The sequence below is a fragment of the Hyperoodon ampullatus genome (assembly GCF_949752795.1).
Source record: "Hyperoodon ampullatus genome assembly, chromosome: 12".
In the NCBI taxonomy this organism is placed as follows: Eukaryota; Metazoa; Chordata; class Mammalia; order Artiodactyla; family Ziphiidae; genus Hyperoodon; species Hyperoodon ampullatus.
Window position 1 is genome coordinate 31,531,989 of NC_136925.1, and position 26,512 is coordinate 31,558,500.

General features: G+C 35.9%; 1 protein-coding gene across 2 annotated transcripts; it reads right to left on the bottom strand.

Annotated features, from left to right (window-relative positions):
* Positions 1–1,478: 1,478 nt before the first annotated feature.
* Positions 1,479–26,238, bottom strand: CCNC (cyclin C; the record flags this gene model as incomplete). Of its 2 annotated transcripts, none has more annotated exons than XM_079716368.1 (12): positions 1,479–1,533; positions 3,284–3,402; positions 4,237–4,316; positions 7,116–7,183; positions 7,955–8,046; positions 8,725–8,760; positions 9,658–9,713; positions 16,230–16,281; positions 19,064–19,133; positions 19,335–19,419; positions 20,269–20,375; positions 26,207–26,238. In XM_079716368.1, the coding sequence occupies 12 exons, from the start codon at positions 26,236–26,238 to the stop codon at positions 1,479–1,481; spliced, it is 852 nt and encodes a 283-aa protein (XP_079572494.1). The 2 variants fall into 2 exon arrangements, with proteins under 2 accessions (XP_079572494.1, XP_079572495.1); XM_079716369.1 differs by lacking the exon at positions 1,479–1,533 and adding an exon at positions 2,377–2,428.
* Between the last annotated feature and the right edge of the window lie 274 nt (positions 26,239–26,512).

A 26,512-nucleotide genomic window follows, 5' to 3' on the forward strand; every position in this document is an offset into this window, starting at 1 on the left:
TTCCAACCCAAGCCCAATCTTAATTCCTTCAGACCTGAGGAGAGCTTTTTTTTCTTATTTCATAAGCCTAGGAGACCTACTTCTGTCATCGGTACTGACTTTATAATCTCTCTTTCCAGCTTATGTGATACTATCTACAAGGAAGCAGAACTCTAAAAGTCTGGTTATAAACCATTTGAAATTAATTACCCACTTGATAAACTATGAAGGCTTTAATACTTATCCAAAGGAAGAAAGAATCAGAAGACAACATAAGGCAGATTCAAAAAGATTAATTCAAGACATTAGTCAATATAGCTGGAGAATTTACTTTTATTCTTGCAGTTTTATACTAGGAAGTCAACATTTAATAATCCATTGTTCACAACTGATTTATAAAAAATTTTAATCCTTAAATTGTACATCAATATCCTATGATTCCAAATCTTATTTATCACTCTCCTTCAAGTCTGAAGAAAATGATCATGTAATTTATTAACTTCCACAGACAGCACAGTCCCACTGATATAACATTTAGTCTGAAGTCCTACACTCATATGAGAATTAAGAATAGCCAGTATCAAACTGGTCTGCAACCTGATTGTGTTCCTGGCTCAGGATACCTGTAGTAAATTTGTAAGTCCACACTAAGACACAAAAATAAACTAGGGTGTGTATGTCATATAAAAAACTTTTCACAGTAGAGTAAAAATAACATTAAAATGTTACCAAATTTCAATCATATTACGGTGTTTTATCCAATTAGCTTTCAAAATGCCTGATTAACTGAATTAAATGCAAATAACTGTATAGGATTTTTTTATGTTTGCCCAGCATTTCAAAATGGTTATGGAATATAACTTTTAAAATGTCAAAATATGCTATACATATTGCACTTTTCTGCTAGGCTGGGCTAGTATCCTCCATGGCAAGATACCAAAACTATTGAATAAAATACGCTTTAAAATCAATAGGTACTTGATTAATTTCCCTGAAATTATCATCATTATCAAAACCTTCCAGGATTTTGTAAGATTTGATTCCTTAAATACAGTTTCAAAGTTTAACTTCAGGAGGGAAAAAAAAAACCCTCATATATTTGACTTTTTATTTCCTGTTTTGGTCGCTCAATGACCAAAGAGAATTTTAAACAAATTATGCTTCATCTTTCCTGTCTTAATAAAAAGCAACAATTTCTATTATCCAAATTAAGAAAAATTATACTAATCAAAAGCTATTAACTTTCAAATGTCTATGTATGTCTGTCTGTAGGTCCCCTTAGAACCTTTCCAAACTTTCATAAACAATAGATTTTAATCAATCATGTACTAGAATCAAATTCGGTAAGGAAAAACTTATTTTGCAAAAATAAAATCACTTCCCAACATGCTTGACAGAAACAAGCTATTCATTTTCATTTGTGTTCCATTGAAGACATTATTGAAATCTGTCCAATGGTTTATTTCCAACTGGTCCACTACAGAATTCTTCGGAATGTTTTAAGATTGGCTGTAGCTAGAGTTCTGACTTCCATTTGGACCCTGCTCTCCTTCACTGTTCAAGTGGGGAAGAAAGAGATTTTACACCAATTAAAAGACTCGTTTTCAACACCCTGATAAACCTACTAATTTTTAAGGTTATTCCGTGTTACAACTCTACAAAACAAAGACGTTCCCAATTATAAGCCACAGATGTGGAAAAATTAAAATCCAGAAGACTAACATTTGGTTTTATGTTTTTATTCTTATGTAACTTAGTGCCCTCACACATAACAAGCATTCTGGAAGTTAGTGTCCATTACACTCAAAAATTTAAATTAGGGTATGGGATTTTGTTGTCATTACAGGTATCACTCAACATAGAGATTCGAGCTTCTTCTAGACAAATTTCCTATAAAATTAAATCGTACATAGAAAATCTTATTCCTACTAATTATGAAAATCAAGAAGTGTTCTTCCGGGCTTCCCTGGTGGCGCAGTGGTTGAGAGTCCGCCTGCCGATGCAGGGGACACGGGTTCATGCCCCGGTCCGGGAAGATCCCACATGCTGCAGAGCAGCTAGGCCCGTGAGCCATGGCCACTGAGCCTGCGCGTCCGGAGCCTGTGCTCCGCAACGGGAGAGGCCACAACAGTGAGAGGCCCGCGTACCACCAAAAACAAACAAACAAACAAACAAACAAAAGAAGTGTTCTTCCAAAAAAAATTATTGTCCAAAGGCAAAAAAATTATTGTCCAAAGGCGTAATAAAACCATACGTTAAGTACAGCAAACCTTTATAATTAAAAGTCAGAAAGAAATATGGTAATTTCCTGGAAAATGCTGAATATTTAAAATAAAAACTAAAACTGAAAATACCAGTAACTGTGGCAATAGGATTATTGCCTTATCTTGTCCATCATCATCTTGCAGCTTCAGGCCCTGCCACTAGTGAAGAATCACTCAGGGAATTTCTGCAAAAAATGCATCCAAAGGCAGCTGTTTGAATGACTGCCTTAAACAGCTCCTTGTATAAGTCAAGTATTAATTTTTTCCAAACGGCAACATTAACATATCAGATCTACAAATCTATCTTAATGTTATATAACTTATTTATTTTTCTTAATAAATGATTAAGATGGGTAGCATTTCTTTGTTTCCCTTCTGACCTTTTTTCCCTACCCCAAACGATCTGATGTACAGTGAGAGCTGAGAACCACTGAACTTAAATGAACAGATCCTATTGAAAAAAACAAAACAAACAGAAAAACACACAAAAAAACCCACCACAACAAAAAACCTTTTTAGAACAAGTGACTCATACTTAGCAAAATTATGTTACTGTTTGCAATGGATCTTTGAGTCACTCAAAAGCCAAAATTATTTATTTACCTTTACAATATCAGATCAATCATCTATGTTTTTTAAAAATGCTACTGAAATTTATAAATAGGATAACAGCCAGTAGTGGGGGGAAAAAGTCAAACTGACATGGAACTACTACAGAATTCTTTATCCCTGAATTTTAGATGAACTTGCCTCTCTCTGTTCTGTTTAAATTTATGTACAGTATATAATCATATGTTGAGGGATACCTGTAATAGACCTGCCATTGCATTAGGAAAGGTTACTTAACAGATGATCAGATTAATGTATTTTTTTAAATGAGACGTTCTCAATCTATCAAGTCACAAATTAAGAAAAAAGAAAAAATATGAAGTTTTGGAAGAAATTTTACAAAAACAAAACAACATAATCTATGAAAAATTATGATAATGCATATGAAATATAGAATTAAATAAAATCAATAACTAAAGTCTACAAAGTACCTGTTTGGAGGAGGTTTTGGTTTTGGCATCTTACTAAGAATAGTTGCCATCTCTTTTCTCTCATCAAAATTCTTCCACTGCTCATACAGTTTTAAAATAACCCTGATTATTTCCAAAATCTAGAAGAAAATATTTGAAAAGTTCTCAATGGCAAATTATCAAGCAACATTTAGTATACAAAGAACACACATCACATCCTAGACATCCCTTAGAAAACAGTGAAAAGATAGTCTCTATCCTTCAGATTAGGTTAGACAGTCCTGATAAATGTGAAAGCATATGTATGCTCAGTGTATCCTCATCCATCTCTGCAGTTGGTTTCCTTCTACCTACTGATATCTTAAACCAAAACAAAATAGTGAGGTACTAGGAATAGAGGTCTAAATCATGAAAGAGTATGCCACTTTAGAGCACACTCCTCTAATACCAATTGTTTCAAACAACTTAGTGGGAGGTAGTGCACAAAAGACTGTTTTGATTCTCTACTAACTACTCTGCACATGAGTTAAGGTGCTCAAAAACCGGCAGCTATACAAATCTGTCAAATCCAGTTTCCAAATTAGCCCTTCTTTTTCATCTGAGTAGACCTAACCTTGGATTGATTCTAGAACATTTCAGCAGAAAAGGTAGAAGGGCAAAAATCACTTTGTCAGGAGATAGTCTGTGTTACAGAAGTTTACAGTAGTCACTAGGTAGCTTTTAAAATAACCCTGGCAATTAGAGGCTACTTTGCAACCAATCAAACATAAATTTACCATTCTGTTTAATCCTAAACTGAAGAGAAATATAACCTAAATGGTCAACATCAGTTCTTCTTGCCAACACATTTCTTAACATTTATTTACCAAAAATATTCTTAGCCTGGCTAAGAATTTTAGGCTCATGGTAAGTAGATATGACATTAACTTTAAAATGTTCAAGTTATATTCAGTTAAGGGAATTTTAAAGATTACCTTCTCCATATCCACAGAAAGCTCAGCAAACCACTGTCTGGCATCTTTCTGCTGTACAACACAGGCTACATGCAGGCAAGCTGGAGAGAAAATGAGAGACAAAGGTCCATGTTTAACTGCAAACATGGAATGTATGGACTCAGAACAAGATATTCACTTAAATTTTTATGTGTATTTTCTTATACTCTTTTAAAAAATTATATAGATTCATATAATAGTTACCACTGACCATCCCATCAACTTAATCTTACAGGGAGGAAAAGTTACTGGGCTACATATGTATTAAGGTCCTTACATCTGCTCTCACTGTGAGCTAGTTATGATGCAGTTGCCTTGAGAAGGCACGTCAGAGAGGAAGAAGTCCACTGAGGAAATCAGAGCAGGGAAAGGATCCCTGCATAGCAGTACACAGTAGTGGTCAAAATGCACCCAAAAGTCAGAGTGACAAAACAAACAAACCAAAAAACCAGCCAATCAATATACTGATAAATTTCAACACTACTGTGTTTTGGTATTTCAATTAAAAGCAGTGTTGCCTCTGCTTTTTAAAGTTATTAGCGAATGATCAAGTTAGGTGAAAACTGGGCACCCTAGTACAGAGTTCAGTGTTGTAATCAAACAGAGCTGAGAGAAAAAAAAAAATGTAATGCACTGCATACAATGTAATTATATACATTACTTACAATATAAACTAACAAAGATAGTGAAAGAGCCCAAAGACAACAGTCTACATCATAAGTTTGACTAATATAATTCCTGCCAAGCAGCCTGCCTACCTTGATCCCACACAAGCTTGTTAAATGTTATATTCCCTGGTCTGGTTACCCATATGACTTTGCTAAGAATGACATTCTAGGCAAACAGCAACTCAAACGTGCACGGACATTCTGGTTGCCCCAAGTTAAAGAAAGCTATTTATAAAGTAGGGCTTAGGTTCAGGAAGGATTGAGAGGCTAAAGGACAAATTATAAAAACAGGTAATAAAAATACAGTGGAAAATGCCATGACAGGGCATACATAGAGCAAATTAGGGAAAGAGACATCCTAAACCCAGACTGAGGTGATGCAGAGAGTGCGGAGTTGGGGACGGTGTCACTAAAGAGATGATATCTGAGCCAAGTCTTTAAAAAAGGTGAGAGTGGGAGCAGAGAATGATATATACATAAATGGTAAAAAGAAGCTGTGGATTTTATCCAGAAATTGGGAGGAGCACTGAAAGATTTTAATTGAAGCACAAATTCTGCATTTTAAAAAGCTCTTTCTAGCTCAGTTTCTCAACCTTAGCACTACTGATATTATGAACTGGACAATTCTTTGAGACTGCCCTCTGCACTGCAGGATGCTTAGCACCATCCCTGGCTTCTACTCACTAGATGCCAGTAGCATCCCACCCCAGCTGTTACAACCAAAACCATCTCCCGACATTGCCAAAAATCCTGTGGGGAACAAAATTATCCCTGGTTGAGAACTGCTAGCCTTGCTCAAGTGTGGAGGATAGACTGGCTCTCTGAGAACAGGGATGCTGGAGGCCAACTAGCCAGGAAGGAGACTGCTGTGATAACCTGGATAAAAATGAGAAGGTGGCTATGAGATTACTAAAAAGTGTGGCACAACAGGTGTTGGTTACCAACTAGATGTAGGTATCGAGGAAGACGAAAGAGCCTAACTACTGGGTTTCCAACTAAGGTAACTAGTGCTATTCACCAACATAGCAAAGACATTAAAAAGAGTATATCTGGGGGCAAACTGATGAGTTCAGTCCTAATCACGAGTCTGAAGGCCAGTGAGATGCCAAAGGAAGCTATCCAAAAGGCAGAGATTGATATACAGGCCAATTTAGGAGCAAGATCTTGGTTAAATAAAGAAATTTAAATGTTTCGACACATAAGAGATAGCAGAAGCCACGGGCCTCAGTGAGACTGCCCGGGAAGAACAAAAATAGCAAGGATGACAAAGATGTGGCACATGGCCTTCCTACCCATGCAGATCCCAGTACTCCTTCCCACTGAACCCAGATGCCACTTCAGAATCCTTCCAGGGAGCCTCCAGTACTACATAAGTATAACCTATTTACCACCCCTCATGTAAGAAGGCGGAGAAACACTAACATTTAAGGGGTAACTGAATAAAGAGAAACCAACAAAAATTAGTCTGGACTGGTAAAAGAATGGGGGGGGAATCAAGAAGACAGAGTCATAGAAATGAATACAAGACAGAAAGGGAACAGAAACTAACAAGTGCCTAACATATGGCAGGCATTATTTAAAAGATAACTCGTTTAATTCTTCTAACAACTCTATACTGAGTTTTTAGGACCCTCCCCCAATTTTACAATTGAGGAAACAAACTCAGAAAGGTTAGATAATTTTCCCACAATTGTAAAGGAAGAAAAGTTTAAACCTAGGACCATCTGTTCTAACTCATGACAGTACTGCCTTTCACAGATAATAGAATGGTGGCTAACTTTCTCTCTAGCAAGGCATCAAGGACCACAAAAGGCTCCTTTACTTGACTGCTGAGGACTTAATTGGGCTCAGGAAATAAAAGAAGACCTAGTTATTTTATATAAGTTACAACTAGTATTAGAAGGCTTAATTCCAAACTTCTCTCGCTAAACAAACAAAAATGTTCTATTCAGACACTGGTTAAAATTATTTTAAACGATTAAAAAAAAAACTTACCAAAAAAGGGGGGTGGGGGGACAATAATCCTGATTTGTGATAGTTGCAGTTCATATTATTGAAAGTTCACATGCAAGGAATAGTCTATTACTTCAAGGAACATAAAAACATAAAGTACAATAGGGTGAAATTTCTTTTAGGATGACCTAAATAGGTATACAACAATTTAGCTACTAAAGGTACACCACATTTACATACCTAAAGCTATCATGAAAGGAGGATACAGTAGGCAAAGATCCGTTCTGTAGGTATCATTCACTATCCTCCTATAGAAATGTAAATCATATTATTACTGAAAGCAGAACTACCTCATATGACTGTACATTACCCTCCACAGAGAGCCAGATTTCCCCTATCTGTATATATTTATATCTCTTTTATATTACCGTAACACAGATACAAAGGTGAACAGCAAAGGAAAAAGGTGGATACATGAATGTGACAATGAATAAGCATATTTTAATGAATAAAATTACAGCTAAATATATTTAAAATTTTAAAACCTCACAATAAATTTTAATATAAGATAAACATTTTTCTAATTTTCCAAAAATTAGAAAATCAGATAGGAAACCAGAAATTATACAACGAATTAATATATATGTTGAATACCACCAAAAATATTCTGATTATTTTAAAGATAACATTTAATTTATTTTACGGAAATATAGTTGAAATCAATGTTGTGTTAATTTCTATTGTACAGCACAGTGATTCAGTTATACATATATATACTTTTTTCACATTCTTTTCCATTATAATTTAAAGATAACAATCTTAATTTTCATGTAAACAGTCTGTTTTTCATAAGAATCAAATTTTATTGGAAATATTCATCAAATAGATAATTTAAAGATCTATCATTTTAGCATTTATACCAGTATAGTTATTAGAATTCAACAAGCAGATATTTCACTCAACATAAAATATCTTGGGGCACTAGTTTAATTACTTTAAAAATACTAAACTTCATATTTAATTGTCAACCTTCCTAGCTAATAACATGTTACACTATGAATAACTTCTGTTCTAATTACCATGCAAGGGGAAGCAACATGTCTTCTTGGCCCATGTCCTGCACATACTGGAGCAAAGGTCTATAAGGATGATACACTATCAAGCAACAATCCTAGAAACAGTTTAAAAAATGTGTATGTATAAAAACAGATTTATTATAACACAAAAACCTTACCATTACCCAACTGATTTTTAATTGTGTATTTCAAAATGTATTTTTCTAACTCATGCTTGCTTCCCTCTTATTCTCTTAAGCAAGCAGTATGGCAGCCCTAAACTCTACTGTAATAGTGAAGGCAGTGCTCTCTCTGAAATATACCTTGGTAAATCGGTTGGCAGTCAGTCAGCATCCATTCCCTTAGAGACTCAAAGTGTCACATCTGCAACACACTGAAACCTCTTATTAGCCTATAAATCCGTAATTCCCAACTGGAGGAGCAGAATTCTGCCAAAGACATAATCTATCTTTAAATAACACCACACACATACACAAATTGTGCAAATAATTTACAGTGGTTTAATGTCCTGACTGGTTTGCTTGTAATCCTCTTAGTATAGTTACTATAGAACAGAAAAAATTTCCCATCCTAAGTAGTATATACAAACTATTTTACAAGCTTCCAAGAGCATATAGGTGATGATGCCACTAGGTACTATGATTTACCATCATCACATATCACTTGGATGGTTTTAAAATGCACCTCCCTACAATTATTTCTTTAAATTTATGACTTCACTAAATTTGAAAGTAAGTTTTACTCTATTAATCACAAGGAAGAAATATACTTACCATTAATTCTAAAAGATAGAATTCACATTCTAATATCTGTTAAAAAAAAGGATTATAAATGTCAACATGAAACCAAATTAGATAAGTCTACTTAGTCTAACATAAGAATGTAATTAGGCATTTATCAAAAATTTTCACTAAAATTGCTTTAAATCAAGAAAACACAATAGCTTATATGAGAATAAACATATGCTATAAACAATTACTTGTTATACAATGCATGCAACTGTGATTATGAAACATTTTAATCCTTGTAAGGAAAAGCCAGCCTCATATAAGTATTCTTATTACTTATTTTTATTTAAAATAATCCTGTATAAGCTTCAGATTTTCCAATATACTTCCCACTCAACAAATGCAAAAATGTAATTATCTCCACTTAACTGTTATTCTTGTTATATTACAAATTAATAATAGAAGAGAATACTGAAAATGAAACAAAAATACAATTTAAATAGAATTAAAAAATCCCTTGCAAGGTGGAAAAAGAAAAACATGCCTATTAAAATGGCAATAGAAATGCATCTTCTAAAATAATGTAAAATTTCAAGTATGGTTTTCATTCTGTTCCATTATAGTAATTCTCAACCCCAGCTGCACATTAGTAGCCACCTGGGAGCTTTAGAAAATATCAGTGTCCAGGTTTCAAGCCTGAAAATTCTGATTTAGTTGATCCAGAGAGGCCCTGACATCAGTATTATTAAAAAAAGCTCCCAACGTGATTTAATGGGCACCCCGGGTTGATAACCACTGCTACAAAGTATTTTTTTTAATGGTAGAAGCACTTTAGCTTTAATTTAGAAATAAAATCCATATTCTCGTAGAATCTGAAACTGCCATTTCTAGGAGACTATTCAGTTTATTTTAATATAAAATGTAGCTAGTTTACATACAGTTTTAACAAGTAGTTTTTATTTTTTACAATATACTTACATGGTTCATCCTATAAGGAAATTCCTTTGGAAAGGCATATGAAAATCTAGTTTTCACTGCAGAAAACAAACAAACAAACAAAACTTAAACTGAGAAAATGGGGAGTGAATAAACACAAAACTTCTTTAATACAATGTAAAATACTAGAGGTAGAGCTAAATCATTTCTAATTTTTAGTAGGAGCTCTTGAATATGCTTAGGGATGCAGATTTTTTTGTTTTCAGGCAAGGTGAAAGACTGAGTGGCAGAAAGCCCTAGGCCCCCATCTATATTACAATTAGAGAGTTTCAATGATATATTTAATATATTAAGAAAGAAGAGTTCTGCTGCTTAAAAACTAAAGGAAATGGAAAAAAAATCACTGGCTTTTATCATTTCTAAAATCTTTCCAGCTCTAGAATGGTATTGCTCTATTTAGTAATTTAGCTTAAAAGGAACATGGGTTATATATGTGTTCACAAGTATATATATATATATATATGTTTATATTTGTAAATATACACAGTTGACCCTTGAACAACACAGGTTTGAACTATGCATGTCCACGCATACACAGATTTTTCCAATAAATAGGTACTACATGAACCAAGGTTGTATATGTAGATTTTCCAACTTTGCAGAGGGTCAGAGGGTCAGCACCTCGAACCCCTATGTTGTTCAAGGGTCAACTATATATATAAATATTGGAAGGATAATACAACCAAAAAATGTTAACAGTAGTTACCTCTGAGATTTACAGATTTTTACTAATCTGAACTTTCTAAACTTTTTATAATAGGTATTTCTTTATCAAAAGACATATTTTAATAAAATCATGAATATATGTGCAAAGGTCTCTAGGACTTTCTTCATACCACACACAAATATATATACACGCACACCCTTAGTCACTAAGAAAGTACAAACGAAAAAACTGTTAATTAATCCTCTATCTCCTCAAAAATGGTAGGAATTAACTATTCTAACAGCTAATTTAGATAGGTAACATTTGCCAAGATTTGAAGCCTAAGCCATTTAAACTTGACATTAGGAAATGTCTACTTAACCTTTCCTTTCCTCTCCTTTTAGTTAATTTAAAAATGTACCCATCAAGGTTACTGAGTTTTACAAATACCCCCCCCCTTTTATAATTTTTTTATTTTTTGGCCATGCCGCGGGGCATCAGGATCTTAGTTCCCCAACCAGGGATCAAACCTGCACCCCTGCAGTGGAAGCACAGAGTCTTAACCACTGGACCACCAGGGAAGTCCCCACAAATCCATTTAATGTAAGCAAGATATGAAGTGTACAAGCAAAACAGGTACTTACATAATGTTAACCAATCAACAAGGTAAAACTATCTCTGTATATAAAGCAAATCTACATCCCTAACCCCTGGACTTTGACACCTAATTTACTGAATTAGATTTTACCTGATGCTGTCAACTTCTCTCCTATTCCATGATAAAATTGCTCTGCGTTTTGATTTTCTACTTCCTAATCCTTTTCTTCTGACCTGGAGGAAAATGCATCTCTCCTCTCTATTGCTACCCCTACCACTTGTGCATTTGCTTTCATCTACTCAACTGAAAGTCAACATTTTTCCTTTGCACCTTTAACTATTCCTCCTCCAATAAATCTGTCCTATCACTTACTAGTATGCTCAAATTTCCCTTAAAAGCAAAACAAATGAAACCTCTACCAAATTATATTCCTCTACTTTTTAAAAGTAAGACTCTTGAGTAGGCTGCCATGTAAGAACTCACTGAGAAGGAGGCTGTCTGGAGGCCAGGAAGCTAATCATGGCCAATCAAGGAACTGATCAAGGCAGGCACTTTGATCTTGGACTTCCCAGCCTCCAGAACTGTGAGAAATAAATGTCTTGTTTAAGCTGCCCGGACTTTGGTATTTTGCTATAGCAGCTGAAGCAGACCAAGACGCCCCCTCACCCAGAATCCTGTTGTGAACACGTTACGTTAGTATGGTACATTTATTATAACTAATGAACTACGATAGATACATTATTACTAACTAAAATCCATAGTTTATTCTGATCTCCTTGTTTGTTTGTTTTTTTGTTTTTTTTGCGGTACGTGGGCCTCTCACCGCTGTGGCCCCTCCCGTTGCGGAGCACAGGCTCCGGATGCGCAGGCTCAGCGGCCATGGCCCAGGGGCCCAGCCGCTCCGCGGCACGTGGGATCCTCCCGGACCGGGGCATGAACCCGTGTCCCCTGCATCGGCAGGCGGACTCTCAACCACTGCACCACCAGGGAAGCCCCTCTCCTTAGTTTTTAACCTAACGTCCTTTATCTGTTTTAGGCTCTCTTCCAGGACGCCACATTACATTTACTTGTCATGTCTCCCTAGGTTCCGTACGCTGTGACAGTTTTCCAGACATAACTTATTTTTGATGACTTTGACAGTTTTTAGGAGAACCAGTCAAGTATTCCGTAGGTTGATTCCCTATTGGAATTTGATGTTTAATGATTAGACCGGGGTTTGGGGATTTCAGAAAGAAGACCACAGAGGTCAAGTGCCATTTCATTATATTACAGCAAAAGTACATACTATTAATGTCATTTATCATTGTTGATACTGACTTCGATCACCTGGCTGAGACAGTGCTTGTCAGGTTTCTCCACTGTAAAATTATACTCCCACCTTCTTTCATAATATACACATTAGAAGAAAAGTCACTATGCATAGCCAACACCTAAGGAGTAGGAATTTATGCTTCCTCTACTTGATGGGGGAGTTAGCTATATAAATTATTTGAAATTCTTCTGTATGGAAGATTTGTCTCCCCCCCATTTATTTATTTACGCTATCATTTATTTATATCAGTATGGGTGCATGAATATTTATTTTATACTTGGGTTATACTTTGGGTTATAATGCAGTATTATTCTTTTTTATTTTGTTGCTCAAATTCTTCCAGCTTTGGCCATTGAAAGCTCTTTCAGTTGGCTCCTATATGTCTTTGACATACCCCCATTAATGAGGGGTTTGGTTTGGGGTTTTTTTTTTTGAGTACTTACTTACTCATTGGTACTATGAGATGCTCTAGGTCCACCTTGTATATTTCCTGCCTGATCACAAACCCAAAGGTCTGGTTTTTTTATTTGGTATACATCTTCTATGCAGCGAAAGACATTATGCAGCTCTCTTTCTTAAAAGGTATCAAGTCTCAAATTTCTATCACTGGCTTCACATTTTTAATAGGATGTTCTACTGATACATTTACACTCAGAATGTTGAAGAGTAAATCTAATTCTTTTCAGAACCCACTCATTCTCCTCTTCCAGCACCACCTTCACCTCCCAATGCCCAGGTATGAAACCTCAAATATCATTTTTGACTCTTCTTAAATCTTTTCTTTTCAAAAGCCCTGCTGACTCTATCATTCAAACCTAGCTTGCTTGTTCTCCTTGCTGGCTACCAAAACATTATTTTAAGGCTTCATTAGTGTTTACCTTATTATTTCAATAACTTAAAAGTTTTTTCCTACCTTAAAATTGTTAGCTTTCCTTCTTACAGCACCCAGTGGTGACAGTACTCACTACAGTTTGCCGTATATATAAAACTATTTCAGAAAGGGTTTTTTTCGTGAGTTTTTTTGTTTGTTTTTTGGGGGGTTTTTTTGGCCATGCCACACGGCTTGCGGGATCTTAGTTCCCCGACCAGGGGTTGAACCCAGGGCCACGGCAATGAAAGCACCAAGTCCTAACCACTGGACCACCGGGGAACTCCCGGTGGTTTTTAAATTGTGGTAAAATATACATTACATGTAATTTACCATCTTTAACCGTTATCTTTTTCTTTTAACATCTTTATTGGAGTAACTGCTTTACAATGGTGTGTTAGTTTCTGCTGTTAACCGTTTTTAAGTATACAGTTCAGTAGTATTAATTACATTCACACTGTTATGTAACTATCACCACCGTCCATCTCCAGAACTCTTTTCCTCTTGCAAAACTGAAACCCTATATTCATTAGGCAACAACTCCCCATTTCCCACTCCCTCCAGCCCCTGACAGCCACCATTCTACTTTCTATGCCTAGTAATTTGATTACTGTAAGTATCTCATATAAGTAGAATCACACAGTATTTACCTTTTTGTGACTGGCTTATTTCACTTATCATAATATCCTCAAGGTTCATCCATGCTGTATCACATGAAAAACTTCAAACTTTGTCTGTCTACTTCGACTCACACTCTCCTCAATTCATTTTACATAATTCTGCCAGAATCATCTTCCTAATACACAACTCTGGCATCACCCTCATGTTGAAAAATAAAGCTTTCATAGGTACCGCCACTGACAACAGAACAAGCTGCAGATTCCTCACTGAAGGCCATCTATTATCTGGCCTTAGCCAGGTAGGGGGGCTATTTCCCACTATTTCCTTACTCACCATTCACTGAATGTAACTCAGTAGCTTTTCCTTATATTGATCAAACTGTTCAGTGCTCCTAGACTACCTTTCCCCTGCATTTCCCCAGGTTCAAATTCTTTCTTCACCAAATTCTATTTAAGCCTTTTTGGATTCATCTAACAAATCAACTTTTCCCACTCAAAACATTCATTACATTCTCTGTTACTCTCTTATGCCACTTAGTTTCTTCTGTATTAATATTTGTATATTGATGTCTTATTTTCTTGTCCTTAAATTCTTTATCACCACTGCATCCAGTATGGTGTTTTCCAGTGATAATGATGCTGTTGTTGATGACAATGATAGTAACCACTACAGTTTACTGAGTATTATGAATTGAATTATCCACCCCCACCCGCCAAATTTACAGGTTGAAGCCCTAACCCCCAATGTGGCTGTTATTTTGAGACAGGGCCTTTAAAGAGGCAATTAAGGTTAAATGAGGTCATAAGCATGGGGCCTTAATTCTACAGGACTGGTATCCTTACAAAGAGAAGAAACACTAGGGATGCACACACACAGAAAAAGGGCCATAAGAGGACGCAGCAGTAAGGCAGCCATCTGCAAGCCAGGGAGAGAGGCCTCAGGAGAAACTTAATTTGTTGACGCCCTGATCTTGGACTTCCAGCTTCCAAAACCATGAGAAAATAAATTGTTGTTGTTTAAACCACACAGGCTCTGGCATTTTGTTATGGCTGCCCTAGCAAACTAACACACTGAACAAAGCACGGTTCTAAGAGCTTTACTGATATTAACTTATTTGATCCTCACAACAACCATATGACATAGATGTTATTAATATCCTCATATAGCAGAGAGATTATATTTTGCTTAATTTGTCATGTCAAAAGCACTGGGGCTGAAATTTGAAAACTAAGCTGTTTGGGTGATATAATACACTGTAAAATTTATGAAATAAGTAAAATAGTCTACTATAAAGTTCCCTATTCATTGGTAAAATGAATATGAGTGTGCCTTTTAGCCTTTGCATGAGAAATAAAAAACAAACCTTGGTAATAGGTATTTTACATTTTCAAAAATATACACCTTCTAAAAAATCTGGAAAAGAGAGACTAAAGTAAGAAGAAAATAAGGCACCTATAATCTACTCAGAGGTGAGCACTGCTAACATTCTGGTACATTTCCTTGAAGTCATTTTTCAATTTTTAAAATAATTTTGATTTTCCAGAAGGCAATTCAATACTTCACCAATGGGATATATTTGACATATTAAATTCTATGGCAAAACTGATTATTACTCTTCTATCCTCAAAATAAGATATGACATGAAAAAAGATTGAATTAGATTATTACACTCCTTTCAGAAAGGAAAATGACCCCCAAAACATGAAATTCTGGCTCAGAAACTTAATACAAAATGCCTCTGCCTCTTCTGTGTAAGATCACAGAAGTAAAAAAAAATAATTTTAATTATCTTTTGTTAGGTGATATCTTTTTGCTTAACCTATGAAGATGGAACACAGCATAATATTATTACCTTGTGTACAATACTTTACGATTGCTACTTTACAATGTTATTTCCTTTAATGCCATGATTCACAGGCACGTAAACCCCATGTTTTTAGGTAAAGAATTAAGGCCAAAAGGTAAAGCAACTTGTTCAAGGTTATACAGCTGCTGCTTAGAGACAGAACTGGTGCTTAGAATCAGCTCTACAAACTAAAGAGTCAGCATATTTTTCTGTGCCACATTTTTCCATAAAGAGTGAAAAAACACAATCCCCATCAAAGACATAATTACAATTGCTAAAGAAATAGTTTATTTCACCCACAAGAATGACACAATTGCTAGTTATTATGAAGCAATGAAGTACAATAAAATTGAAAAATAAAAATTCTTTCTTAACCTTATTATAAAATTAAGAGCCACAGAGTTGATGTTTTTGGCTCAATAGTTACTACCCATTTTTAGCATTAAAAGTAATGTCTTAGAGATAATACTTTAAGTGGTTTAAAAATTTTTTGTATTTTAAAATTTTTAGCCAAATACATTAGGCATAAAGGTGATCTCACCTCAGGAGATTTAATAGACCCAACTAATCTCTCATAGGTCTCATAAACTGAAAAACATCTATGTCCTATGGAGCTTTCTTTAGAATTACAATCTTAAAGCAAGATATATTTTTTGCACTTACATACAGAAGTAGCAGCAGAAATCAATCTTGTATTTGAGACTACTCCAAATTCCTAGAAAAAGAAAAGTAAACGAGATTAGGTACATAGTAACCCAATGAACCTAAGTATATCTGAGGTCTATTCAAAACGGAGCATTTCCTATATTCCTCCGATGTTTGCAGTTATCTACCTACTTGAGGAATGATGTACTTAAATCTCTAAATTTATGACCTTTCCTTAAAATTACTACACTTTAACACAAATGCTTAAATAATTTTATAATTTAATATTATTGGAAGGTACCAAATTAGAAACCAGACCCTGAAGTGACAGTGCCAGCTTTTTGCACTCAAATTAGTTTCCAAGAGTTTTTAGATTCTACACTTAATTGCCGGAATAAGTATTAACTATGCTTCCTTTCAGTTGAACCTGGACTACCAAACAGGTACTTCAGGGAATTTAATAATAAAACAGTTGAATCTCTGAAGAAAATAAACTTTAATATCACCAAAAGAACTCAAAAGACCGTACAAGCAATTATTTTTCTTTTCGGAGCAGGAAGACAAGAATGATTAGCATAAGACTTCGGATGTCAGTTCCCATTTCCTCTTTGAACTTAATATACTGCCACTGTAAAATTAACAAAAATTTATGAGGTGATCCACCTTACATATAGTCTCATTTAATTTGATTAACCTTATAAAGTTATTAAAGGCTTCTTTTTTTTTTTTTGGCCGTGCGGTGTGGTGTGGCCTGTAGGATCTTAGTTCCCTGACCAGGGATCGAACCCAGGTCCTTGGCAGTGAGAGTGTGGAGTCCCAACCACTGAATCACTAGGGATTTCCCCAAAGCCTTCATTTTTAAAGCTGAAAAATCAAGAATTGGTTCCTTAGCCAACAGAAGAAACTAAACTGAATACAGTCTGTTCAAAAACCTTCAACCTGAATCCTTATCTAACTGTGTGTGTTTGGGGAGGGGGGGATATGTATGCCTGTGTATTATTTATATTTGCATTTAAACCTCACACCATAATAACTGATACTGAAAATTAAATGCCTGGGACATCTTCTTAAATGCCATTTCAATACAATTCTCACACAACTGGACAAAACACAGAAAGATTTGGTCATAGTTAAAGATTTTTTAAAATGCTATAACCAAATATGAAAGGATACATCTTTTTCCAGGAATAATTCTTTACCCCAAATTCTTAAAGGAAAAACTTTCACCTAATAAATCAAAAAATAGGTTTCTATTCAGTAAGCCACGTAACAAAAGATATTTAACACACAAGACAAATTAAAACTCCAAGTTAATCTACAAGAGTAGAAGTTTATAAAGATTTTGTCTTGGTTTCTCATACTGGTTGTCCTTCATATACATAAAATTACATGGTAATATTTGGAAAAGCCACCCCATAGTACGGGCCTTTTATAAACACCTTCTTTTCCATTAAAGAACTTAAAAACAACAGCGCTGGTTCTGCCTCCTTAAATTACCACTTACAATTAAATTACATTTAATATTCAGGAATACAATTACTAATCTAAAGACATCATCTAAAAATAGAAACATATACAAAGGATTCATACTACTGAAGATTACATGGATTATTATGAAGACCAGTTAATAATATCTGCTATTATTATCTGGATTTAGCTGAGCTCTCTCAAAAATACTAAAAAGGTAAATAAGGTGAGCAGAGATTTGGTCTCAGCTGCAAGTTGCCATCTCTCTTCTCTCTCCCTCACCTAATTTCCCAGCCCTCACTACCCAAACCATTCCTCGTTAGAATATATACTGCTACAGCCACCTCAATCCTTGCTTTCCCTCTTGCTTTCCCTATGGCTTGTTAGCCAGCCAATCATCAGGAGGCAGGAAGGGAAGACAGCAGAACACAGGAAGCATATGAAGGAGAAGGAAGAACATCCTCAGGTTATAGTAGACAAGCTGTGGCATTCATGGAATACTCCTTAGTGCCAAACAATAAATGTCTCAGAGGCAGAAGAGCAAAGCGGTTAAGAGCATGGGATTAGGAACCAGACTCCCAGGGTTTAAATACTGGCTCTGTCACTTATCAGCTACATGAACTTAATTTCTTTGTGTCTAAGTTTCCTCACTTATAAAATGAGATTACAACTATGTAGCCCATAGTTTGTTATGAGGATTAAGTCATAATTTGTAAGAGGAGTCAGAATAGCACAAGGTACATAGTAAAATGCTACATAAGTGTTTGTTAATTGAATATACAGAGATATGTATATATTTCTTTGATTTTGTATAAATTTCAATATTTTATATAAATCACATTATTTTTACACAGTTAATGTTAAAACTGGGGCAGATTAACCAATACACGTTGACTATACTTTGATAAAGAACAGAAAACTAGGACTTCCCTGGTGGCACAGTGGTTAAGAATCAGCCTGCCAATGCTGGGCACATGGGTTCGAGCCCTGGTCCAGGAAGATCCCATATGCTGTGGAGCAACTAAGCCCATGCGCCACAATGAGTGAGCCTGCGCTCTGGAGCCCATGAGCCACAACTACTGAAGTCTGCACGCCTAGAGCCCGTGCTCCACAACAAGAGAAGCCACCGCAGTGAGAAGCCCATGCGCCACAATGAGTGAGCCTGCACTCTGGAGCCCATGAGCCACAAATACTGAAGTCTGCACGCCTAGAGCCCATGCTCCACAACAAGAGAAGCCACCGCAGTGAGAAGCCCACGCACCACAATGAGGAGTAGCCCCTGCTCACCGCAACTAGAGAAAGTCCACGTGCAGCAACGAAGACCCAACAGAGCCAAAAATTAATTAATTAATTTTTTTAAAAAAAAACAGAAAATTATTTCATACCTCTACTTTGGATGCCAAAAACACACATGTAGGAGCCATTAATACAGGATCTATACTCTTCAGAGAATACCTAAAATATGATTAAACAAAGTTAAATGTCATTCATATAGAAAAACACATATGAAAACAGAATTCATATAGAAAACATTTATATGGAAAAAAATCAGGACAACTCTATGGCAAACACATGATTCACTTATATAAGGCTCATCAACATTAGATAAGAGTTTCAAATAAGCATTAACATATTCCCAAAATAACACAGCCCTACCTGGCATAGAATCTCTTGAAATAGACCGTAGCAGTGGCAATAACTTGTTGTCTTAATTTAAGATGTTCACCTAATGCTTGGATAACTAAAAGAAAAATAATAAAGTTAAATGTATTTCTGAAATCATTATATTAACATTTAACAATAACTTCAATGCAGTTAAATCATGACTATATTCATTTTTAACAAAGAGAAAAACCTACACATGCTATAAAGCTCTACTTGGATCACAGTGGTCTAGTATTAAGATTGCAAATTTGTTAAAAAAAATATATAGGTACGCATAAACAATAACAAAAAAACAGAAACTGCCTCATAATAAAATCTATTCTTGAATCAAGGAGGTTAGATGATAGGTATTTCCCCTCTATCTTCTAAGTATTTTCAATGCTCTTCATATTATTACTCTTATTAGACCCCTATCAGTGTTATAACTACTGCTTAATAAAGTTTATAAAAAACCCAAAATGAATCCTCAAAACAACAGAGAGGTAGGTTTGCATAAAAGTGAACTGAGGGTGAGAAAGATCCTGTGACAAAGTTACCACGTGGCAGAGCAAGGATCTTTTAACTCTAAAACTCTTCCGTCCAAAGCAAACTTGTAAGATAGGAGTGACCAATACAGGATGTCAATCCAAAGAATCATTTATCCTCAAAGTACTTTGCTTTAGCCAATCTTAAATTAGGTTTAATGATGCATTATAAAGCTTAGGGAGATTAATATTTTAAGACCGTCTTGAGTGTCTCTGACATGTAAGATTCACAAAAGACTTTAAATCACTTTAAAAAAAGATACATGTTGTAAGAAGAATACACATGTAAATAAAAATGTAAAGTAGGGACTAAAACAGTTCATCACAAATTACTACAGAAAAACATTTTAATTCACAGGTAACCAACTGTACCAATTCAACCAATTAAAAAAAAACTTTACCATTTGTAAAAAATATCTGTAATTTCCAATACTCTTCTTCTGAGAGAAACTTTAAGTCCTTCTGGCGTTCCTTCAACAGATCTTGTTTATCCAAAATCCACTGCAAACTAAAAAAAGCAAAGATTCAGACATCCTACAGAAAATCAACTAACAAAGTTACAGGAAACATTTTAAGATTGAAGAGGTTGTTAATATTCTGAGAAGTACAAAATACAAGTAACCTTGAAAGACAATATTTTTCACATTTCTTGAAACTTTGACACTGAGAATTACCTCACTAATAAATGTAAATATGCCCTGAAAAAAATCTGCTCTAATCTTTTCTCTCTTCCTTCTCAGTCTACCTCTCCCCACCCCCACCTCTGTCACTATTATAGTGTATTTCATTGATTTTAAGACTGAAATCAAGATGCATCTTCAGTGATGCCTACCATTTTAATGGGCAGTAATGTTTACACTTTCTTAGTGATAAATAATGGTGAAATTGACACTGACTGATGATGCCTTAGATTTGAAGTATATCTTCTCTCAGGTGTTCATGAGTAACTAGAGTAATATTTCTACTTCACAAATTCCAATCATGTTAAAAGCTGCTTCAGAATTTATTTTACCAATAGCCTCCACCTCTTACCTAGTCTAGTCTATTATTTTTTTTTTTTTTGCGCGGTATGGGGGCCTCTCACTGTTGTGGCCTCTCCCGTTGCGGAGCGCAGGCTCAGCGGCCATGGCTCATGGGCCTAGCGGCTCCGCGGCATGTGGGATCTTCCCAGACCGGGGCACGAACCCGTGTCCCCTGCATCGGCAGGCGGACTCTCAACCACTGCGCCACCAGGGAAGCCCTAGTCTAGTCTATTTTTAAACAGACATGTAATTGACGTGATCCTCCAAAATGTTCTGCATCATGCTTTTGTCACTCAGTATGTCCTGGAAGTTTTACATCAATGAATTTTTTATTCAGCATCCTTTTAAATTGCTGCACAGCATTATGGATGGATCATGATTTATTTAGTTAATCCCTGTTGATAGGCATGTAAGTTATCTTTTTCACTATTACAAGTAATGCTTTAATGAACATCTTTGTAATTCACCCTTGTATATTTGATTGATATTTGGAATCATTTCCTAGAACTAATGGGTCAGTTTTGCTAGTAATTTTGATATGCATTGTCAGCTTGCCTTCCACACCAATTTCCATTCAGAGGAGTGACACATGAGGGTGTCTTAAAATACTTAACCCTACAGGTCACTGCCAATCTTTTAAATACTTTACAACTTAAAGGCAAATTAGTATCTCACTATTTTTTTTTTAATTTACTTCTAAGGTTAAACATTTCTCCATGCCTTTATTGGTCAAATATAGTTCTTTGGTACATCGTAACCCTAACATGACCATTTTTCTAATGGGATGGTCATCATTTTATGATTAAGATAATCTTACGATCTAAAATTTGTGTATTATGGATAAAAAAATCATTTCTTTGTCAAATATGCTCTAGACATTCCCCAAGTTTAGCATGATCTCTTGATATTTAATGATTTGCAATGCAGAAATCTGAATCACATATTTATTCAAATCTATAGTTTACTTTGATTTTGTGTTTGTCACACATGGGAAGGCCTTCCCTGATACAAAATGATTTAAAAAAAAATTCCCTCATACTTTCTAATATCCTTAAGGCTTTTTTCTTTCAATTTGTGATCAATCTGGAATTTGATACAGGGTAGAGTAGGGATCCAGCTAAATGTTTTGTTAGATGGTTATCCAAATGTCACCAAAGAATTTCAAGAAGTATAATTCTATCATTATATTTGGATCTTCTTTATAATTTCCTATTTTTAATTTGTTTTTCTTGTTCCTATGCCATCCTTTTTTTTTTTTTTTTTTTAATTTTTATTTGGCTGCACCGGGTCTCAGCTGCCGCACAAGGGATCTTTTGTTGCCGCATGTGAGATCTTCGTTACAGCATGTGGGATCTTTTTAGTTGTGGCATGCAGGATCTAGTTCCCTGACCAGGGATCGAACCCAGCCCCCCTCCATTGGGAGTGTGAAGTCTTAACCACTGGACCACCAGGGAAGTCCCTGAGATGCTATTTTAACACATAAAATTGAGTAATTAAAAACTGGTATGGAAAACCCCCTTGCTACTATTCTTCAGAAGATTTCTGGCAAGTCTAATTCTAATTATTATTCTAAGACCTGAACTTTAGAATCATTATATCAAGTCCCCAAAAAGGAAATTCATCCAAAATTTTCTTTGGGATTGCATTATATTTAAAGATCAATTAGGGAGAAATGGTATCTTTACAATGCTGGAATTCAAACTCCATTTATTAAGATCTTTATGTTCTCCAGAGAATGTAAAAATTTTCTTCCTACAGGTCCTGCACATTTCTGAAGTTTATTCTTGAGTATTTCATATTTTCCACTGCTATTGTAAATTATTTTTTTCCATCAACAGTAAAAGAAAGTTTTCTATTTTTACATGTTGTAACTGCTCATCTTATTAAACCTTTACTATTTCTAATAATTTTTAAATTAACTGAATTTTCTAGTTAATTTTATCTCCATATATTGATAATTTTGTCATTTTTATATCTCATTATCCTATCAATTACATTGAGAGTAGCATATTCGGAACAATGTTAAAGAAGCACCCTAATTTTCCTAATGTGTCACCATTAAATATCTCTTGTTAATGCTCTGATACGTTTTTATGATGTTAAGTAATCATCCTATTACTGTTTTAGTAAGAGCTTTAGTCAAGAATCGATGTCGCATTATATTAAGTGTCTTTTTAATTCCTTTACTGTTTACTAACAGATTTCCCAATATTGACTACATTTCTACAAAATCAATGTCATTTTTTATACTTTTAACATAATGTGGGACTCCGTTTGACAGTAATTTATATTTACATCAATATTTAAAAGTGACTGTTTTTAGTGCTATCTTGGCTAGATTTTATCAGTGTTATTGTGGCTTCATAAAGAGAATTGGAAAACTTTCTGTGTGAACTAGAACAACTTTAATAGCAGATCCTCTTGAAAGTGGGAAAAAAATTACCCATGAAATAATGTGGGCCTGGAGCAATTTTTAAAGAAGTAGCTCTCTGGTAACTTTGTTTTGGCTTTCAAATTTATTTTGAAAATGGAGATAACTCAAAGGTATATCTGCGATTATTTACTTTTCTCATTCCTAATTTTGTATTTCTGTATCATCCCTTTTTTCCGTTATTCAGCTAGCATAGTTTAGTCTACCGTTTTGGTTTTCCCTTCCAAAGAACCAGCTCTTATAATTTCTGACTATTTTTTCCCTTTTAATATATTAATATCAGTGTTAACTTTATTAAGTCTGCCTTCTATAGGTTTATTTCACTGTTCCCTTTTAATACTCTTAAGTAAAATATTTAATTTTTATTCTTTTTCAGTTATTCAAGATGTTTTCTTATAAATTTGGCTTTGCCACCTCCCATAGACATGAATATATATTGATCTCATTATGTTATTTCCTAGATAATATGTAACTGTTTTCAATTTCCTTTGATACAATAAAGTATCGAGTTGCTTTTGTAGTTTTAATTTTTGTTACCTGTTCATTACATCAGTCATCAGTCGACCAGCAAATGTTTAGTGTCCTAGCTTTACTGCATCACGATCAAAGAATGTGTTGTGTTCTACTTTAACTTTCTGGAAAATACTAGGATTCTCTCTGTTCCAGAATTATCAATTTCTTCTCCACAGTCATTTTATGTTTTTAAAAAGATAAATTTCACAAATATTTAAAAATTTTCCTCACAGCATGCAATATGGAAGATAAGCCAATTAACACCACATATCACCAAATTTAAGATTACACTGATTGGGTTTCCCTGGTGGCACAGTGGTTAAGAATCCGCCTGCCAATTCAGGGAACACGGGTTCAAGCCCTGGTCTGGGAAGATCCCAATTGCCGTGGAGCAGCTAAGCCCGTGCACCACAACTACTGACCCTGCCTGCACTCTAGAGCCCGTGCACCACAACTACTGACCCTGCCTGCACTCTAGAGCCCGTGCACCACAACTACTGAAGCCCGCGCGCCTAGAGCCCGTGCTCCGCAACAAGAGAAGCCATCGCAATGAGAAGCCCGTGGACTGCAATGAAGAGTAGCCCCAGCTCGCCACAACTAGAGAAAGCCCTTGCGCAGCAACGAAGACCCAATGCAGCCAAAAATAAATAAGTAAAAAAAATTTATTTAAAAAAAAAGATTACACTGATTGTAAGACTCACCATTATTTCATATGTTACTAAGAAAAAAAATTGTCATGCTGATAGCAGAAATGTTAAAATGGGCAATTTAAAGCCATGAAAACAGCATACTTCATGTCAATTTCCCTCTTTCACCAAAATCACCTAAAACAATGGCTTTCATAATCTTTTTGTTTTTACCGAATTGATTGTCTTGTCTTTCATATTTGTCACCTTTTGCAGATGAGGGACTCCGTGATTCTCAAGGGATCTGAGTAAGACAAAGTGGCTCCTTCCTCCAGGGCTATTTGAATTGGGAGGCAAAGACAGTTTTCCAAAAAAGCACATTTAATATTACAGTATTTTATATTTGAAAAGTGAAAAAACAATTGGTTTTATAAAACAGATCCTGGCCCCCTTTTGATAAGCCGACAGTAAATGAAAGCATAATGAGAATGCTTATCAAAAGGGGGCAGGATCTTTTCTTTTTTTAAGTTGAAAAAGGGCTGTAACTTCTGATAATCAACAGCTAACTACCTGTCAATTCTCTCAGCTTCTTTCAAAGTTTTCCAGAATACCTCTTCTTCACTACAGAAATTTTCCATATTTTAATTTTGCCCAAGCAAATATTTCAGTGAATGAACACAGTGCAAAATAAAAATATGATCAGAAGTAAAGCTTCTATAGCATCACACCTCCACAGAATCACTTATAGCAAGAAGAAAACCTGCTTTTCTGAAAACAGGTTTCAAAGCCCATTGTTTCTTTTTTCTAGTGCAAAAGGCTAAAAAACCGAATGAACAATATAGGAATCCATCTTCTTCGCACTCAAAATTTAGTTACTAATGCTCTCTTAGCATTAAAAATTATTTACACTAAGATATCATATTTATCAGGTTCTGTTCGTCTTTCACGTATACAGTGTACAGCCTACCCAAAGTTAAACAGATGTATTTAGGGAGAAATGTTTTCACTATTACTCTAGCTCTTCCATGGTACTGACAGAAACAAAAATTCATGAAAAAATGTTAAAGACATTGGCAAAGTCCCTGGAAAATACATTTTTAAAACAAAATATGAGACACAGACTAACGAAATGGACAAATGTTGAGAGCACCTGTCCTATACCTTACAAACATAAAACTCCACCTAGGTTTAAGGTAGTGGCAGAAAGCGGTTCATGAGCAGAAACAAGCCTGACTCCCTCCTCTCCTCGGAGTAATATTAAATCCGCACAAGACAGAAGATGAATGACAAAAGATTACGATGCCGACCAACTTTAGAAATACCAGGCAAAAGCGAACCACAACTGTCCTGAAGAGCCAGCCTCACAGTTCTATACTGTGTCACATTTCCCATACCTGTGCCCATCCCATCCCAACCCTCACCGGCTCCGCTCCTCCTCCCCCCGCCCCAACTCCTCGGCCTAGCTAAACCAAGAATCAGAAGTTCAACTCCCGAACCTTCCTTCTCCGGAGACTGAACCCCCTTCCCTCCCCGCAACAGATTTTCCCCCCAACGAAACCCGGCCAGGGGGCGGGGTGAGGGGAGTCGTCCGAGAAAAGCTCATCACGCTTCCGGCCGCCGCCGCTTCCCGGGAGACTCCGCGGCGCTCGGGACATGGGCCGGGATCCAGGCCAAGGGGAGTCGCAGGCCCCGTCCACACAGCACCCTCAAGAGCCAGCCCCGGACAAGAAGACGGAAGATCACTTACTAGTGGGAGCTCTGCCAAAAGTTCCCTGCCATGGAACACAGCTTGCCCTGATAAAAAAGCACCAGCCGGCGGAGCGGCCCGCGGAGCGACCATAGACCCAGCCCTCCCGGTAACCGCGCTCCTCGATCTGATCTGCACGGCTCCGCTCCGCGGCGGCGACGGTGAGAGGAAGAGGAGGGCACCCTATTCTCCTTGACGCCGGCCGGCAACGCTCTACTGTGTAAATCAGTTCCTATGCATAAAAGTTCCGGCCCGCCCCGCGGTAGCGGAGGAAGCCGGCGGGGAGGAGACAGACCTTGGAAGCCC